Below are 18,097 nucleotides of genomic sequence, written 5' to 3' on the forward strand. Positions count from 1 at the left end.
AAGTATTGGGACTACAAACCGTATAAGGGACTACCTTATTTCATATACGCTCTCTGGGAAAAAACAACTTTAAAAATCAAAGTTCTTTGGGGGCGCCTGGGTGGTTTGGTCAGTTGAGAGTCTGTCTTCAGCTCAGATAATGATCCCTCCTGGGATTGAGCCTTGTGTCAGGCTCTCTGCTCAGTGGAGAGCCTGCTTCTCCTCTCTGCCCCTTTTCCTGCCCCCTACACTTGTGTTCTCTTGCTCTCTCACTTGCTCTTGCTCTATCGCAAATAAATAAATAAAATCTTAAAAAAAATAGTTCTTTTGATGAGAGCAGAATTATGCTAGTTAAATGCCAAAACAATGGCAAAGACATAGCCTTATTTTGAATAATATATTAGACCAAGTTATAGGCCACATTCTTATACTCACTGTAATGTAATATGGTAGCCTGAACTGAGGAATAATCAATAAAAATTGTTTTTAAAGAGCAAAAGATTTGTCCCTTCGTATATGTGCTGCCGAAGCGAGCACAAGATTTGTCCCTTCGAAGCAAACTAGAATTTAAGAAAAAGCATAAAGGGATACTATAATACAAGCTACTAAAGTAACTACATAAACTAAATATCCTAAAGTACCATAGGCACTCTAAAGAAAGAACATCAGAAATGCATATCTGAAGTAAAATCATATGATTTACCATACAACAGTGTCTTAATTTTCCTACTTCAGGTAATTCAATAACTCACTGATCAAACTTACAAAACAATATTAGATAAAAATAGATGAAATACAACTTCATTAGATTTACAGTCATTTCTAAAGCTATCATTATTATTTTTGTAGTGTTCTTTCATGTTTCATATAATGTGTTAGTAACTCTACTTAAACATAGCCTTAACTACTAATTACAAATTAGTTACTAATTAGATTATTAATTACAAATCTACATGTAAATACCGTAGAGTGGCTTCAGCAAATATCTGACGTAACCTTGCTTCTGTCTCCCCATAGAATCTGTAACAAATAAAATGCATTTAAGAATCAACACTTAAAGTTTTTAAAGTTTCGTCTATAAAAGCTCATCTAACTTTTCAAATACTTCCAGAGTACTTAAACTTACTTTCAAAAATTATTATCCAAACTTAATTTGTATACACAACCAGAAGCAAATTTAAATTATTTTCACATATGAAATATCCAGACAGAATGCTATGCAGTCATTTTTAAAAATCACCTTTAAGAAGTATTTAATAACATTGTTTATTGCATTAAATTATGCACCTACTTGCTTATAATTTCAGGACCATTAATTACAGATACATAGGCTCCGACTTCATTAGCAATCGCTCTGGCAATCATTGTCTTTCCAGTACCTGGAGGGCCATAGAGTAACACTCCTCTAGGAGGGGGAATTCCTAGAAGAAAAAGAAGAGAACAATGGATTCAGCATTACTAGGTTTCTTGTGTTATCATATGACTGCAAATATGAGTTATAAAATATAAATTTACCTTGTATCACAAAACTAAAGTAAGAGTCAGACCTTCTGCCCCTGCCCCCCTCCTCCAAAAATGTACTATCTAGCCAAACACTGATCTCAAGAAATGACTTTCTCTCTCTCTCCCTCTCTCTAGACCCAACCAGGCTGGCAACACTAGTGAAAAACTGGCTGGACAGCCACATAATTGCTATGCCCCATTCCACACAGCACAGCTCAATGATCAGAACATAAAGCTTAGACAAGAACAAGGCCACCCAAAGCAAGCCATCAATCCTAATTTTCACCCAACTAGTCATCTTAGATTATATAAGCATTACTAGCAAAATGTCAAAGGGTTCATATATTTTTATATATAAAGATTCATGAAAAATGAAAAGGCAGAGAAAGAAGCACCAAACTGTAGGCACCAAATACATGAAGAGCGTCTGGGCAGTTACTACACAGAGGTAGTCCTGAGTTTCCTTCAAGCCAATCACTCCCTTAACCACTTGCTTAGAAATCCGCACAGAGTTATATTTCCTAACAGAGAAGTTTTATCTAACATATTTGAATGTTTGGTTTACTTCTTTGGTCATTACAGCTGATCTAGAATGACAAGATACTAATTCTAGATCCAATACAAACAACTGTGGAAGTATGCAATTGGAAGAGACAAGGCTGCAACTAACTCACATTACAACCTAAAGAGATCAAGCACCGAAAAAGGCTCACTTAACTGGCACCTCCCAAAGCAACTCATACCTCCTACCATACCTACCATTCAGGAAAGAAAACCAAGAAAAGAGGGTGAGCAATTATTACATAAGTGGAATGTGCCAACTGCTTTTTGTTTGAATTTAATACTTCTGGTGCAATACACTGAAGAAATCATACCATAACTCTTGAAAAGTTCAGGCTGTTTGAGAGGCAATTCGATCATCTCTCTAATCGCTTTCAGCTGACTACTTAAGCCTCCTATCATGCCATAAGTTACTTTGAAGTGGTCCTCTTGCACTTTTGAATTTGTATGAATCTTTGCAAAATTGACTCTTGTTGTTGAAGATATAAAATAAAAAATATCAGTGTTGCACTTTGTTCCCACACATGTTGACTTTAGCAATCTCTCTTCATTGACAAGTTGCTCATTTTCTCCTCTGGCTGAATTAAAATTACACTTAAGTCCTGTGACTTCCCCTAGTCCAAGTCCGCTGCTGTTCCCAGAACTCTGTGTAACATCCGACAAAATGTCACTAGTTTTATCTAACATTCTGTCATCTACTGGTTTGCAGGGAGTGCTGCTTGATGTTGGGTCCCGAGGCTCTTCCAGATCTAACTGGCTTAGCTGTAGGGATACATCCAGGGTACTGGTTTCTATGCTGGACTGTTCATAGGCCATTCCCTGGGAATCAGTGTCAGAGTCATTCTGAGGCCTTCTCAATATCATGCCATCTGTCCCTTTCACTCGCAACACTTGCAGTCTGCATGGTCGTCCGTAGAATGTACAATACAGAAAGTTGCCTGGTAAAACAATCTTGCCATCTAGAAAATAATTTTTTAAATATATATGTGTTAGCATAACTTTTCACCCATTTCATGTTTAAACGCAACTTATTCCATCTGTTAACAAAACTATCTGACTGAAAAGACTAAATCAAAGAGTATTAATGAAATAATTGCCATAAAAAGGAGACAATTCCCATTTGATAGAGCACTATCTGGAGACAGAAGGACAAGATAATTCTTTAAAATTCTCCACACTCAATATATCTAGGATTCTATCAACTATATCAACAAATAGACTGGCATTCCGCATCCAATAATAAACGAACCTAAAATGGCACACCTAACTAATATTCCAAGATAACATTTCTCACTGGAAAGAGGAAGAGCTCAAGGGTTAAAAGTATCAGTTCTCCCACTGACTTTATCCATAGATAGGTCAAATATTGTCTTCAGTGCTTAAGTGCCAATCAATTAATTGGGGAGAAAAAATTCCTGTCCCAAAAGGGCATTAATTCATTGAGAAAAACACTCCACATTATGTTGAATAAAAGTATGATTTATACAAGACCTCAAAGACACATTACTTTTATTTACTGCTACCTTGCTTTTTACAATTTAAAAAACTATTTACCTAGCTTTCTCAGAAGACAACCAGCCAGTTGTTCTTCATTAATGTCCACATTTTTGTCACTATAAAAGGTGGAGGAAATAAAAATCAGAATTAAGTATACCAAAGACTAAATGTAATATAAAATTACATGTACATAGCTATACTACAGACCTAGTCAAAAGCATAATTTACAAACTGGAAATGGTTTATACAATTTGGGAATAATTATGCTTCTCAGATACTTCTAATAGCCATGAAAATATCACTTGCAATTTGGTATCCTAATGACTTAAATCAATGTTCTTTAAAATTTAGAGAACTATCCATTAGTGGATCATGAAATCATTTCAGTCAATCCCATCCAGCATTTTTTTTTTGATAGAATACAAAATGTCGATGTACATCACACATAAAAAGAGAAAATACCGCTTAGAAAAGCATTACTTTCTTATACATACACATCTTACACACACATCTATATACTCATGTATACAGCTACACACATGTGAGTGCATATGCCCTGTATCTGTGGATGTATGCATACACTGAATCACAATAAAGTGTATTTTTTATTGTGTGTCATAGCCAAAAAACATTTGAAAAACACTGGCCTAAATTAATCATTCCCTTTCTGAAACTGCATAGCTTGGAGAAAGGCTTTCATTAATAGCTTACTTCACTTCCTTTCTATAATTTATAAATTAACTTTAAGGAAAATTAAGTCCTTTATAGGATATTACCTGGAAAGGCAGAGATCAGAAAAAAGGAGAGTAATGGTATAATGGAATTTACTTCTAGAGAAAGGATATACCTTTCTCCAGAAAGAGAAATAGGAGAACCCCTTCTCCTACTAACGACTGTCTTCCTAGAAGGCTGCTTGAGTACAAATAGGTATATCTAAAAATCATTACAGGGCGCCTGGGTGGCTCAGTGGGTTAAAGCCTCTGCCTTCGGCTCAGGTCATGATCTCTGGGTCCTGGGATCGAGCCCCACATCGGGCTTTCTGCTCAGCGGGGAGCCTGCTTCCCCCTCTCCCTCTGTCTGCCTCTGCCTACTCTCTGTCAAATAAATAAATAAAATATTTTTAAAAAAAAAATAAAAAAAATAAAAATCATTACACTTGTAAAGAAACATGTTCTTGGAGAGTTCTCAGAACATGAGCATTTCTCCTTCTTCCCCACATGCAAGTAGCCCACACCAGCACAGGAGGCCTACAGTTGTGAGCTCTACCAGAGATCAGTGGAGAAGTAATAGTTTAGCTCAGAAAGAGGTATATTAGCAGACCCATCTAGTCCAAACCTAAGCCTTGTTCTCCAAATACTCTATTAGCAAAAACAAAACCAATACAGTCAACTTCGTTATTTCCAGATTCACCTACTTGCTAAAATTTATTTGTAACCCTAAAATCAGTATCAGCAGAGCTTTCCTAGTCATTCATAGACATACACAGAACAGGCAAAAAAAATTCAAGTCGCTAAGCACTTTCCTAGCTGAAACCGAGAAATTACTCTTATTTCAATTCTTTCAGAGATAACTAGAGGGTGGAGAGTAGAGATAGCAGGAGGCAGTGCGGTGTACAGCAAAAAGTCCCAGCTCCTGACCAGCCGGAGATTTGAATCCCAACTTTGACATCTATTAGTGAGGTGGCCCAGGCAAGTCACATAACAGTTCTAAACTAGTGCTGCTCTTTTATAAAATAAAAAAGATAAAATCTATTAGAATGAGTTGTTTTAAGATTATAATGTATATAAGATATACATATTTTTGTATGTTAAATATGCACCAAATATATTAATGTTACTAATATATTATTTATAATATACATTAAATATGCATTTAAATATAAACATGAAACATTAAACGTAAACATATATTCCATGTATATGTAAACATACATACCCCTAGGAGCAACAGTTCAGTATTTGCTAATGTAGTGTTCACAGCAATTTTATAAAACATACTGCTAATAATGAAAACTGACTGTATATTCATATAAAGAAGTGAGAGAAAAACAGAACAAGAAGTAAATTTCAAATCAAATATACATACAGACTATGTAGGAAACTGTAGCTTCTTAAATGCTTAAATTCACTTCTGTTTATAGAACTCTGAAACCAGTTATACTTACTTAAACCATTCCTATTTATTAAACTCTGAATAGAAGATACTTGCAAATGTGTATAAGAAGAGTAAAAAATACTTTAACAAGTTTTGCTTTTTGAAAAAGAATGGGGGACGCCTGAGTGGCTCAGTTGGTTAAGCGGCTGCCTTCGGCTCAGGTCATGATCCCAGCGTCCTGGGGTCGAGTCCCACATCGGGCTCCTTGCTCAGCAGGAAGCCTGCTTCTCCCTCTGCCTCTGACTGCAACTCTGTCTGCCTGTGCTCACTCTCTCTGACAAAAATAAAATAAAATTAAAATTAAAAAAATTAAAAAAGAATGGGTGCAGATAAAATCACTTCCACTAGAAGGAGCTCTAACCTCACTAATAAATCTTTTCAGAAGCAATTGAAGGATTTAATCAGCAGAATAAAATAACAGATTTTTCTTATTGGAAATTAAGTTTCTTATCTAAACTCTGCTGCTATGTTTAAAACACAAGGGTTTTTTCCAGTTAAATTTTAAAAACCAAGCTTCCACCTGCTTTCAGCTTGGGTCATAATCCCAGGGTCCTGGAATTGAGCCCAGCAATGGACTCCGTGCTCAGTGGAGAGCCTGCTTCTCCCTCTCCTTCTGCCCTTCCCCCTACTCATGCTCTCCATCTCCCTCTCTCTCTGATAAATAAATAAAATCTCTAAGACTGCTGCGCCCTCAAGAGGTCACAAAAAAATCATCAAAAAAATCCAGTCAACTGATGACTGCAACCTGCAGCACTGCCTCAAAACAGTCTAAAGATTAATATCATTTAATCTGAGTAGAACTACTACCTAGCCCATATAAAATGGAGCCCATTTCCTCATCTTTAAGAAAGGGGGCAATATGGGCATTTTGAAGGAGGATTAAATGAGAGAAGAAGGAAAAGTATGTGTGCATGTGTGTGCTTGTACACAGCTGGTGCACAACACATGCTGAATTCTCTTCTCCTCTTTAATTTTATTGTTAAAGTATTATTAACTCCTCTGAAAAAAGTTTCCTGGCTTATAAATACACACACACACACACACACACACACACACACACGCACGCACACATGTATACATATACATATATATATATATATGTATATATATATACATATATATATATGCTGAAGCTCAAGCTTGGAATCTACAAAAGTAGCAAAAGAAAACAATAAAATCAAGCCAATGAGGGGCACCTGAGTGGCTCAGTCAGCTAAGTGTCTGCCTTCAGCTCAGGTCATAATCCCAGCGTCCTAGAATTGAGCCCCAAGTGAGGCTTCCTGCTCAGTGTGGAGTCTGCTTCTCCATCCTACTCTGCCCCACACCCATCCCCTCCCTTGTGCGCCCGCTCTTTCTCTCAAATAAATAAATAGAATTTTTTTGAATATTTTATTTATTTATTTGACAGACAGAGATCACAAGTAGGCAGAGGCAGGCAGAGAGGGGGGGGAAGCAGCTCCCCGTCAAGCAAAGAGCCCGACGAGGGGCCCAATCCCAGGACCCCAAGATCATGACCTAAGCCGAAGGCAGAGTTTCAACCCACCAAGCCACCCAGGGGTCCCAATAAATAGAATTTTAAAAAAAATACAGTTAATGATTGTTAAATGTTTTGTGATTCTTGCATATAAAGTAAACACATCCCGCCTGGGTGGCTCAGTGGGTTAAGCCGCTGCCTTCGGCTCAGGTCATGATCTCAGGGTCCTGGGATCGAGTCCCGCATCGGGCTCTCTGCTCAGCGGGGAGCCTGCTTCCTCCTCTCTCTCTCTGCCTGCTTGTGATTTCTCTCTGTCAAATAAATAAATAAAATCTTAAAAAAAAAAAAAAAAAGTAAACACATCCCCAAAACTGTTAGTAAGGTAGTATTAAAGTATCAAAAGATTCTTTTTATTAACAAATTTTGGTAAGACTTGCATATGCAAACTGAGTTACAATCCTATTAGATATAGAGTATCCAAGAGGATGAGTGATAAAGGTTAACTATATCGATAAGGTGATTCAATTAGCCTTTGGTAAAGGACATTTCAAAAACTGATAGAAATAACTATTTTACTGGATTGAATAATCACAGTTAAAATATATAATCAGGTACTCTGCTTGAAGATATTTGGTGTTTTTAAAGTGTTACTTATTTGACAGAGAGAGCGCATGAGCACACACAAGAGTTGTGGGAGAGACTCTTCAAGTGGACTCCTCACTGAGCGGCAGAGCCTGTGGGAGGGTGGGGGGCTCAATCTCCTGACCCATGAGATCACAACCTGAGCTGAAACCAAGAGCTGGAGGCTTAACTGACTGAGCCTCCTAGCATCCCTGGAACAGTCTTGATTAAAACTTGTTTCTTGCCTATTCACAGTACTCTACTCCCTCCTTCACAACAACCCTGATTACACTGTTAAACAAGATGAAAACCATTGTTAAATATTCATCAATACTAACTCCTCTCGCCTAAAATATCAGGGCATACTCTAACCACAGGATACCAGAGAGTCTCTAGTCCATATGTTAGGTGGACTCATCTAGCTTGTGCTAATACAGCAGACCACCAGCCACTCACCATGAGGCTATCAAGCACTTAAATGTGGCTGGTCCAAATTGGGATGTGCTACAAGCATAACACACACACTGGATTTTCGAGACTTAGTTTGAAAAGTATCTTATTAATAGTTTTTTATAGTTACTATAAGTTAAAATTTTGATATTAAATATTAAATAATATTAAATAATACTTAGTTAAATATTAAATAAATATTAAATAACTAGTTAAATATTAAATAATACTTAAATAATGTAGTTAAATATTAAATAATACTTAAATAATGATTAAATTAAATGTTAACTATTTCACCAATTTCATTTTCCTTCTTAAATGTGACTACCAGAGAATGCAAAACTTCATATGTGGTTCACATTTGTGACTCTTCTACTAGGCAGCACTGATCCAAAATGTCACCAAAGAAAAGAGCCAAACCTGAGTGCCAGGTCCATTTCCTCAGCCTGTAGCACAGCACCCAACAGAGGCTGGACTTGGATGGCATCACCAACCCTCACGCCCACATTCTTCTGTGCCATTTCACTCAGGCCAACCTTGCCTCCAGGAAATCCTGCCACAGGCCAGGCCGTATAGACCTGCCCAGAACACAGGAAACAAAAATACGAGAAAAGAAATATTCACAGATTATCATTAATTTATAAAGCAGAAAACTAGCACAGCTCATCAGATGGATCTGCAAAACACAGTCCTTAACCCCAAGGAGTTAACAACCTTACAAGTTACAAAAAGAACTTTTAAGATAAAAATTATATCTTCTTGTGAAGATTAGCAATGATCCCACAGTGAAAATGATTTGAATATTTGAAAGGTAATTTAGGAAAAAAGACAAAGGCATTAACATGTAATAAATAGAAAATAGGAAAAAATACTAAAGACAAACTAACTGTAAGGTAATCCAGCCTGAAGCATAAAATACATCCAGGAAATAGTGAAGGACCTGGCACAAGAGCTTCATGAGAACCTGGATTTCATCAGAATTAAATGTTGGGACGCCTGGGTGGCTCAGTTGGTTAAGCAGCTGCCTTCGGCTCGGGTCATGATCCCAGCGTCCTGGGATCAAGTCCCATATCAGGCTCCTTGCTCGGCAGGGAGCCTGCTTCTCTCTCTGCCTGCCTCTCTGCCTGCCTGTGCTCACTCTCTCTCTCTGACAAATAAATAAATAAAATCTTTAAAAAAAAAAAAATGTTGGGACGCCTGGGTGGCGCAGTTGGTTAAACGACTGCCTCCGGCTCAGGGCGTGATCCTGGAGTCCCGGGATCGAGTCCCACATCAGGCTCCCAGCTCCATGGGGAGTCTGCTTCGCTCTCTGACCTTCTCCTCGCTCATGCTCTCTCTCACTGTCTCTCTCTCTCTCAAATAAATAAAATAAAATCTTTAAAAAAAAAAAAAAATGTTAAGGGACAGAAGCAAAGACTTCTAGCTCCAAATAGTGGGCTGAGCTCATATATTTATAGTCTTCCACAAGACACAGCAAAGGACTTTTTTTTTTTTAAGAATAATGAAAAGAATGAAAGGTGTGCCATCAGCACAAAACATTTTTTTTTTTTTTTTTTTAGATTAAGAGCAGGAGAGCACAAGCAGGGGGAGTGGCAGGTAAAGAGAGAAGCAGGCTCCCTGCTGAGCAGAGAGCCCAATGTGGCACTCGATCCCAAGACCCTGGGATCATGACCTGAGCTGAAAGCAGTTGCTTAACCAACTGAGTCACCCAAGCGCCCCAGGACATAACAGATTTCAAATCATTTTCGGAGGACCTCGCTGAATGAGAGTACCCTGGCTAATGAAGCAGCAGAGGAAATGGCAGACGCAGAGGTTGGCAGCAGGGCAGAACCAGGCGAGGTTCTGGGCTTCCAGCCTCAAGTATGATGAATAGTAGCAATAACAAACAGCTGAAAACAGGAAGGGCAATCAAATATTTGTATACAGAAGAGATGACTTTCATACTCCCAAGCAGCATATAACTAACAAACTGGGGGGAATAGGGCAGATACTATGTGTGTCACTACCTCAGGAGAAAAGGCATCTCTCTACATTATGACATTTACGGGCTACTATTCCCAGGATAGTCACAGATATCAAAGGAAGGAAAAGTTTATATAGATGAAAGGATCTTTTAAAATATAGTTTTTCATTTATTACTGCTTTGTTGAAAATCATAGTAAAAAAATCTCAGATCTTTCTAAATTAAGGAAATGAAAAAGACTCTTACCTCTTGTTTTCCATCCAAACTGGTAAGCAACACTGGTCGACCTATACATATATTTGCAGATTTCATAGTGTTGAGTCCAAGCTGAACAAGGGAACTCTGGAATGTTTTAGGAACTTTGTCATCTACCAAAAGGGAAAGAAAATTATCTTCATACTATTTTATAGCTGAAGTTAAAGCCTGCTTTCTCTTGGTGTAAATAAAAATCTTCTAACCACATAACCATACGAATGCACTTATCATACCCTAGAGAAACCAGTTCCAATTCTTTCTTCTTTTTAACAAAAAGACTTAAAACCAAACCTTTCTGAGGGTCCACTGACTGACAATATGAGCGCCAAGTAAAAAAATAGGTCTTATGGGATAGGTATTAGTTTTCACTTTCTAAGAAAAATAAACTCTAATTTCTTTAAAAACTGAACATATCTGCAATAGTCTTTTCATACTCGCATAGTAACATTCTGTACTACAGATTCTAGTTGAGTCAACTACTGGTATTCAAAGATTTGAGCTGGGAAACTGGCATTTAGTTCTAGAGGGTTAAATTACATTTCCACTTCTGATCCACCTGATACCATCAGATATTTTTCTTTTTTAATCTCAAGAATACATGGGTAAAATAATAGCACAAGTCTTATTCCTTAGGCAAGCACAAACAGACTAAAATGACCATTATTGTTTTCAACTTTTGGCCACAAAGGGGACCCAGCTGGCAACACCTCTGAAAATGATGTGCTAACATGTCCACCCTGCCCCCTCCACTTCCTCAAGGTCCATATTTGGTCCTTCCTCTGATTCTTCCAGCACCCTATGCTGCCAAATATTAGCACTTATCATCATAATATACATTTGTTTTATAATCTGACTTTCTCCTAAACCATATGCTGCTTTGGGGCACAAACTGGGTCAAATTCATCTCTGTATCTCCAATGCCCAGGAGTGCATCAAATAAAGAAGTTGCATAACAGGGGCACCTGGGTGGCTCAGCCCTTAAGCGTCTGCCTTTGGCTCAGGCTGTGATCCCAAGGGTCTTGGGACTGAGCCCGCACGGACTCCCTGATCAGCAGGAAGCCTGTTTCTCCCTCTCCCACTCCCCCTGCTTGTTTTCCTTCTCTCGTTGTCTTTCTCCGTCAAATAAATAAAAATCTATTTAAAAAAAATTTAAGAAGAAGTTACATAATAAATATCCATGAAATCAATGAACATAGTAGGTAACTACACAATGTTTTTCTTCTCAGCACAAAATCCATGAAACACTTATGAAATTTAAGCCCGTCACAAGCTGTATTATAAAATTTATTTTTAGACACATATACCATAATCATAGTTCTCTAATATTAATGTTCCTTAATAATAAAAACACAACTATTTTGTAATTTAAAAGGAACAAAGTAAATGAAAGCAAAACCAAGAACCATGTCTCATTTAGTTATTATTTGCCACTACAAAATACCCCATATATGTATTTTCCTTCTGTCATCAGCTGAACAAATCTAGGAAAACAAAGCATCTCATGGAGCTAAAATTAACAGTACTGAGCATTTATAAAATAAGCATGTTTCATAATATGAAGCCGAAAAGAAATTCAACTTTTCTATGAGCATCAGGCCTCTTACAAAGTTTACTCATCAATTACAGCAAAGCATCCTTTTGGTGATCACATAAGGTTCAGTTTCTGCCACTTCTCTCTTCCTAAACCTTAATGAATTACCCTTCCCTCTTGATAAGTACCTCACAAATGTATGAAATCCTTGGCAAGATTCTAGGTTTTCTTCTCTTACTTCCAGCCTGTCCTGCACATTCACTGTGCACCAGGGTTGGACAAATCACAAGTTCTCTAAAAACCTCCACTTCCTCCTTATGAAAATCACATTTAAATTCTCATCCACTGGCCCTATTTCCTAACGTATCTCCATGTATTTACTCACAGCATTCAAATCTACTCAAGCTGTATTCCACACAATTCCTTTCAGCAGTCCTCATTGCTCTAATACTGTACTTTAAAAATACATCTCAACATCCACTTTCCCCATTGGTTAACTATATATTTATTGAGCACTTCATGTGCCAGATTAGTAAAGGTAATTTCAAACAACCATCACCTCTTCATTGGTTCATCCAGCAAACATTTATTATGTGCCTACTTCACAGCAGATAATATTTTAGGCACTAGGGATACAAAGTAAACAGAAGTGGATGGTCCTAGGCCTCACAGAGATTAAAATCTAATAGGATGAGAGAGTTATTAAACAATCACTTAGTAACTGTGTAATTTTAAACTAAAATTAATACAATGCAAGAATGACTAAGAGTGCTGAGAGAGCCTATTATGTGGAATCTAATTTGGAAGAAACAGAATGCTTCTCCAAGGAAGTAATGTTTAAAAATTCAGATCCAAAGGAAGAGTAGGAATTAACAAAACAAAGATGAAAAAGAAAATAAATCCTAGCAAAGAGAACAGCTTGTACAGAGAGGTCTGAACAGAAGGCAGCATAGTCCATCTGAGGAGCAAGTATAAGCAAAATGTCAAGAGACAAGAAGGGGCCATGTAAGGAAGATCAAGATCTCCCAGGGCAGTAGGCTACACCAAGCAGCAGCTTGTTCTCTCTCTCTCTCATAAGTAAATAAAGCTTTAAAAATATAAAATAAATAAAATGTTAAAAAAAAAGGAAGAAAAATCCAAGAAAAGATGTACAGCACAATGCTATACAAAGTGTGGTCAGCAAACTATTTGTTACTGTCATGATGGGGTAAGTACAACAAATAAGGGTTTAGAAGCTTTTATTACAACTGGACAGAGTAATCCTACATCTGTTGAATCTAATAGAAATTTCTATTTTTGAACTTATTTTTCTAGTAATTTCTTTTTACTGTATTTTACAACAGTGCTGTGCTATGACATATCAGTGAGAGAGAGAGAGAGAACAAGCTGAAGGATGGGCAAAGGGAGAGGGGAAGCCAGGTTCCCCGCTAAGCAGAGAGCCTGATGCGGGGCTGGATCCCAGGACTCTTAACAGACCCCTACATACCGTATGCTTAACAGACCCCTACATACCGTATTTTAAAAACTTTAGGGGTGCCTGGTGGCTCAGTCGTTAAGCAACTGCCTCCGGCTCAGGTGATGATCCCAGCATCCTGGGATAAAACCCTGCACCGGACCCCCTGCTGGGCAGGAAGCCTGCTTCTTCCTCTCCCACCCCTGCTTCTGTTCCCTCTCTCCCTGTGTCTCTTTCTGCCAAATAAATAAATAAAATCTTTAAACAAACAAATACATACACACACACACACACACACACACACACACAACTTTACTTACAGAGTTTAAATAGTATTGGTCTAGAAGGTACCCAAACCAAGATTCAGAAATAGTATAAAGTACAAATATAAATTCAAAAATGATTAGCGTATAGACGGAAAACTCTGGACATTGGATGAACTTGCCAAAAAAAAAAAAAAAAAAAAAAAAAGATTTATACAGGGGAAAAAAGGGTGTTAGGACTAAGAACTGAGGAACATTTGGCAGCCAAGTAGAAAATGAGCCTGCAAAGGAAACTGAAAATCTACCTACCAACGAAAGGATGGAGAAAAAGTAGGAAAGTAGGAGAAAAAGTAGGAAAGTTAAGGGCACATAGCCAAAAATTAAAGTGGGTTTTGTTTTTTTAAAGATTTTATTAGAGTGAGTGAGAGGGAGAGCACAAGTCGGGTGGAGGGGCCAGAGAAGACAGAGAAGCAGACCTCCCACTGAGCAGGGAGGCCAATGAGGGACTTGATCCCATGACCCTGGGATCATAACCTGAGCCAAAGATAGACACTTAACTGACTGAGCCACCCAAGCACTCCTCAAAATTAAAGTGTTTTAAGTGTTTTAAGAAAAAGGAAAGGGTAGACAATGCCATAAGTTGCTGAGAGGTCAAGTAAGGGAAGTAAAGAAAAACTGTCCTTTATATTTATAAACATGGAGATGATCAGTGACCAGGACAGGGATAGTTTCCATAGAATGATGGGATACTGTCAGAACTTAAACGTCAAAATTTTAATAGGCTAAGGAGTAGGTGAGAGATGAGAAGAGAGACTACTCCATTTATGAAACTTGGGAATGACGTACACCTGGCTGGCTTGGTCAGCAGAGCCTACAACTCTTGATCTCGGGTTTTGAGTTCAAGTCCAACGTTGGGAGATGACTTAAAAAAAAAATCTAAAAAAAAAAAAAAGAAGAAATTTGGAAATGAAAGAATGGAAAGAGGTAGGGTGGTGGTAAGAAGAAAATGTGGAACTTTTGTTTTAAGATGTTAGAGAGGGGGCGCCTGGGTGGCTCAGTGGGTTAAGCCGCTGCCTTCGGCTCAGGTCATGATCTCAGCGTCCTGGGATCGAGTCCCACGTCGGGCTCTCTGCTCAGCAGGGAGCCTGCTTCCTCCTCTCTCTCTGTCTGCCTCTCTGCCTACTTGTGATCTCTCTCTCTGTCAAATAAATAAATAACAAATCTTAAAAAAAAAAACATATTAAGATGTTAGAGAAATCGGCAGGTTTAAATTTCAATGGGAAGGATCCAGTTGAAAGATTAAATACGCAGGCCAGAACAAGTTATCCTCTGATCTTTAAATGAGACTGAAAACACTGTGAAAACAATTCTAAGATTGTCATTAGGGTGTATATTAGACATAAAATTCTTGCCCCCAGTTTAGCTGGTGTTCCATTTTTTCAAAGCTATGACACCGTTTCCACACATAGAAGCTTTAACAACTAAATTTTCAGATAAATCCATTCTCCTAACTCAAGGGAGCTCTGACCTAGGATAAAGGCTTTAAAGTCAAATTCTGCCTGGCAGTTGGCACCTGTGGAACCTGGAGCCAATCACATTAGCTATTCTTCCCCTCTCAAATAGGCATAATAATACAGCATCCATCTTCCAGGGCTCCTATGAAGGTTAAACGAGATATGTATGTGACATACCCAAACTACTGACAACAATACTATGTAATCAGTAGCTGTTATTAAATACTAGAATCTGTGTAAAAAAACAAATCCTGAAGTCTTTCATTCTTGGGGACACATTAATCTCTCTTAGGAAAGATGGATCCACATCTTTACTGAACTGTTTAGTTTTCTGGTATATATATCCTATGCTCGTAGTTTTAAGTAATTTTGCAGTTAAATGTGTCATAAATCTTAAACGAGGAAAAGTTGTTTCAAGCTCAATTTACAAATTCAAAACAATTTACAAAAGTGATGGCATGACTTATCCACGGATAAGCCGTTTCTGCCTAACTTCTCCAAGGCAGGCACGACTTCAGGTGTACACACTTGCGTGCCACTGTCACACCTCTGTGTCGCCCAATTTTCAAAAGCCTCAGCACCTTAAAGGCGGCATCACCTAAAGGTCTACGTCTTAAGTTGCCGCCCCTCCGCCTCCACCCAGAACGCTTTACCCTTTTCCAAGAAGTTGGTCACAACCAGAATCCCGGCCGTTGCCGCCGCTCCTGGCCCAGCAGAAGATGCCGAGGGCCCCAAAAGAGAGGAAGCAGAAGAGGGCGAGGTTGACCCATTGTCTGCGCTTTGATTCAGCCGTTTTCTGTTCTTCTTGGAAGACATGATCACAAGGAAGCCTAGGAAAGGCTGCAGCAGAGCCGGCTCAACGTGCCCGTGTCTCTGGAAGAAAAACTTCCGGGGCAGAAGTCAACGAGACTCCGCCCTCCACCGTAATCCCCCAAGTGGAGCGCAGTACTTCTTCCCGCCTTTCCTATCCCTGAACAAACGTCTGTTGACTTAAACTAGAAAAAGAAAGCGGTGGAAAAGTTTCTCTCTGGCTTTCCTGGAACCGGGCAAATTTTTTGAGAGGAGCTGGTGGATAGGACTTCGCGGTTACTTCGGTATAGCGCCGGAAAAAAAAAAAAAAAGTTGTAACGTTAGCACAATTTTCGGCTGGCACTCTTCTAATATTTACGGGAGCGACCTCCGCTCTGGGAGCTCAAAGGAAACTTGATTTAAGGGCAGAGCTAGCGGTGGGATGTCAACGCGTAAATGCCGCCTCTAACTAGCGGGAGTTTTCGGCGCGCAGTGCTCCTGCGAATCCGCAGCACAGGGCTGTTGTCCGGCCACCGCGGGGCTTCGGGCGGTCCGGGTTGCAGGTGGGACCCCCCCGCCGGAGCGGAAGAACTGCGGGGAGAGCTGGACAGATTCGGGGGCGTCTCGGTGCGCCTGGCACGGCTCGGCGCCTTGGACCGCCTGGACGCCGCCTCATTCCAGAGGCGCTTGCAGGGCAAGTGTGCCTGGGCCGTGGGGTTCCCTGGCTCCGGAACCTTTCTAATAAAGTAACCGGGGCCCCCATCCACCTAACACGGTCTCCGTCAATCAAGTACCGAGTCCTAGGGAGAGAGGGCAGGCATGACCCGTACCAATTTCCCCTGTTTCCTTTCTTGGGCCCTTTGCAGGGAGGTTTCTGAGGCACTTGGTTGAAATTGTAACTATCCCAGACTTGCTGATCGGCCGGCAGCCCTAGTTTCTGATCAACTTCCTAGTGTGTGACCTTCGGCAAGTTCTGTAAACTATCATTTACCCTTCCATAAAACCAGTTAGTAACGCATAGGAGTGCTCAGGGGTTACGTAGGGTAATGCATATAAAGTGTTTAGCTTGGCCTCTACCACATACGCTCAGTAGTGTTAATACTTACCGGGACTTAATTCTGCTGGGCACCTTGCCCGAGACAAAGCTATACCGGTGGTGAACAATGAATGGACCAGAGGGGTCATTTTTGTACACCAATTGGGTCAGGCTGACGCATCAAGAACTGGAGTTTGCTAGAGACAAAGCAACAAATCTTTTATGATGAACCAGGGAGGGTAGTGGGCGCTTTCAGTCTTCAATAAGAAAACTCTCTGCTTTCCTTGAACTTAAGTCTAAAGATAGGAAAGACAGCTTAGATGGAGGCGCTTTCACTTTGAGAGAAGCCCGTGATTTGGTTCGGACTTTATCAGACTGCCCCTGAAGGTTCTTCTATTCGACTTGAAGGCCTAGCACGGAAATTCAGCATTGGAGAGATCCTGTCACTCAAAACTTCAGATAATGAGGAATATGGCAAATGAGCATCTCTGTAAATATAGTTCAGCTAGTTCATTCTTTAATCATTCTCCTTCCCAAACTGCTTGTCTCTTCACCGCATTTTCTCTCCTGCTTGTGAATAATTGCTGACTCCAACAGTATCAGCCATAGAAGAATCAAGCGAATGTTCATCCTCTAATGTATCTACCGATGTGTGGGAAGACATAGGTGTTTATTGCACAGACTTGTTACTTGTCAGTGGCCAGGTGGTTAAAGCACTTCCTTAGTCTAAAAGGCAAAGCGTGGGTGTTGGGTTTAAAGTCACACATCCAGATTTCAGGTCACGGGTTCTGACGGGTGCTTAGCCATTAGGCAAACCACCACTAAAAATATTTGCCTCTTAGGTTGCTTAGGTGAATAATGCCAACCCTAATTATTTTAGTGGATACATGTGGTGATCAAAGATAAATTATAGGAAACTAATTTATAATCTACATAGTGCTATATACTTTTTATAGTTTTTTTAAATAAAATATTCTATTGCATTTATGAATTCCTATTGCTAGACACTTAAAAACTTTATAAATATTAATTCATTTAATCCTCATAACAACTC

The 18,097-nt window shown here is 39.2% G+C and overlaps 2 protein-coding genes across 3 annotated transcripts in view; one reads left to right on the plus strand and one right to left on the minus strand.

Annotated features, from left to right (window-relative positions):
- SPATA5 (spermatogenesis associated 5) overlaps positions 1–16,168 on the minus strand; it is a 352,343-nt gene extending 336,175 nt beyond the window's left edge. Inside the window, exons 1-7 of the mRNA XM_044224059.1 lie at positions 15,872–16,168; positions 10,449–10,570; positions 8,660–8,817; positions 3,598–3,656; positions 2,358–3,002; positions 1,271–1,400; positions 943–999 (exon numbers count right to left, since the gene is read on the minus strand). Of these exons, the coding sequence (XP_044079994.1) occupies positions 943–999; positions 1,271–1,400; positions 2,358–3,002; positions 3,598–3,656; positions 8,660–8,817; positions 10,449–10,570; positions 15,872–16,034 (1,334 nt within the window). The 5' untranslated portion in view covers positions 16,035–16,168. The remainder of the gene's footprint in view (positions 1–942; positions 1,000–1,270; positions 1,401–2,357; positions 3,003–3,597; positions 3,657–8,659; positions 8,818–10,448; positions 10,571–15,871) is intronic.
- Positions 16,169–16,405: 237 nt separating this feature from the next.
- NUDT6 (nudix hydrolase 6) overlaps positions 16,406–18,097 on the plus strand; it is a 42,406-nt gene continuing 40,714 nt past the window's right edge. The window contains exon 1 of one of the 2 annotated variants that reach the window (XM_044224063.1): positions 16,406–16,701. In XM_044224063.1, the coding sequence (XP_044079998.1) occupies positions 16,464–16,701 (238 nt within the window). In that variant the 5' untranslated portion in view covers positions 16,406–16,463. The remainder of the gene's footprint in view (positions 16,702–18,097) is intronic. The other variant, XM_044224064.1, reaches the window with a different exon arrangement.

This window comes from Neovison vison, chromosome 11, assembly GCF_020171115.1.
Source record: "Neovison vison isolate M4711 chromosome 11, ASM_NN_V1, whole genome shotgun sequence".
Taxonomy (NCBI): domain Eukaryota; kingdom Metazoa; phylum Chordata; class Mammalia; order Carnivora; family Mustelidae; genus Neogale; species Neogale vison.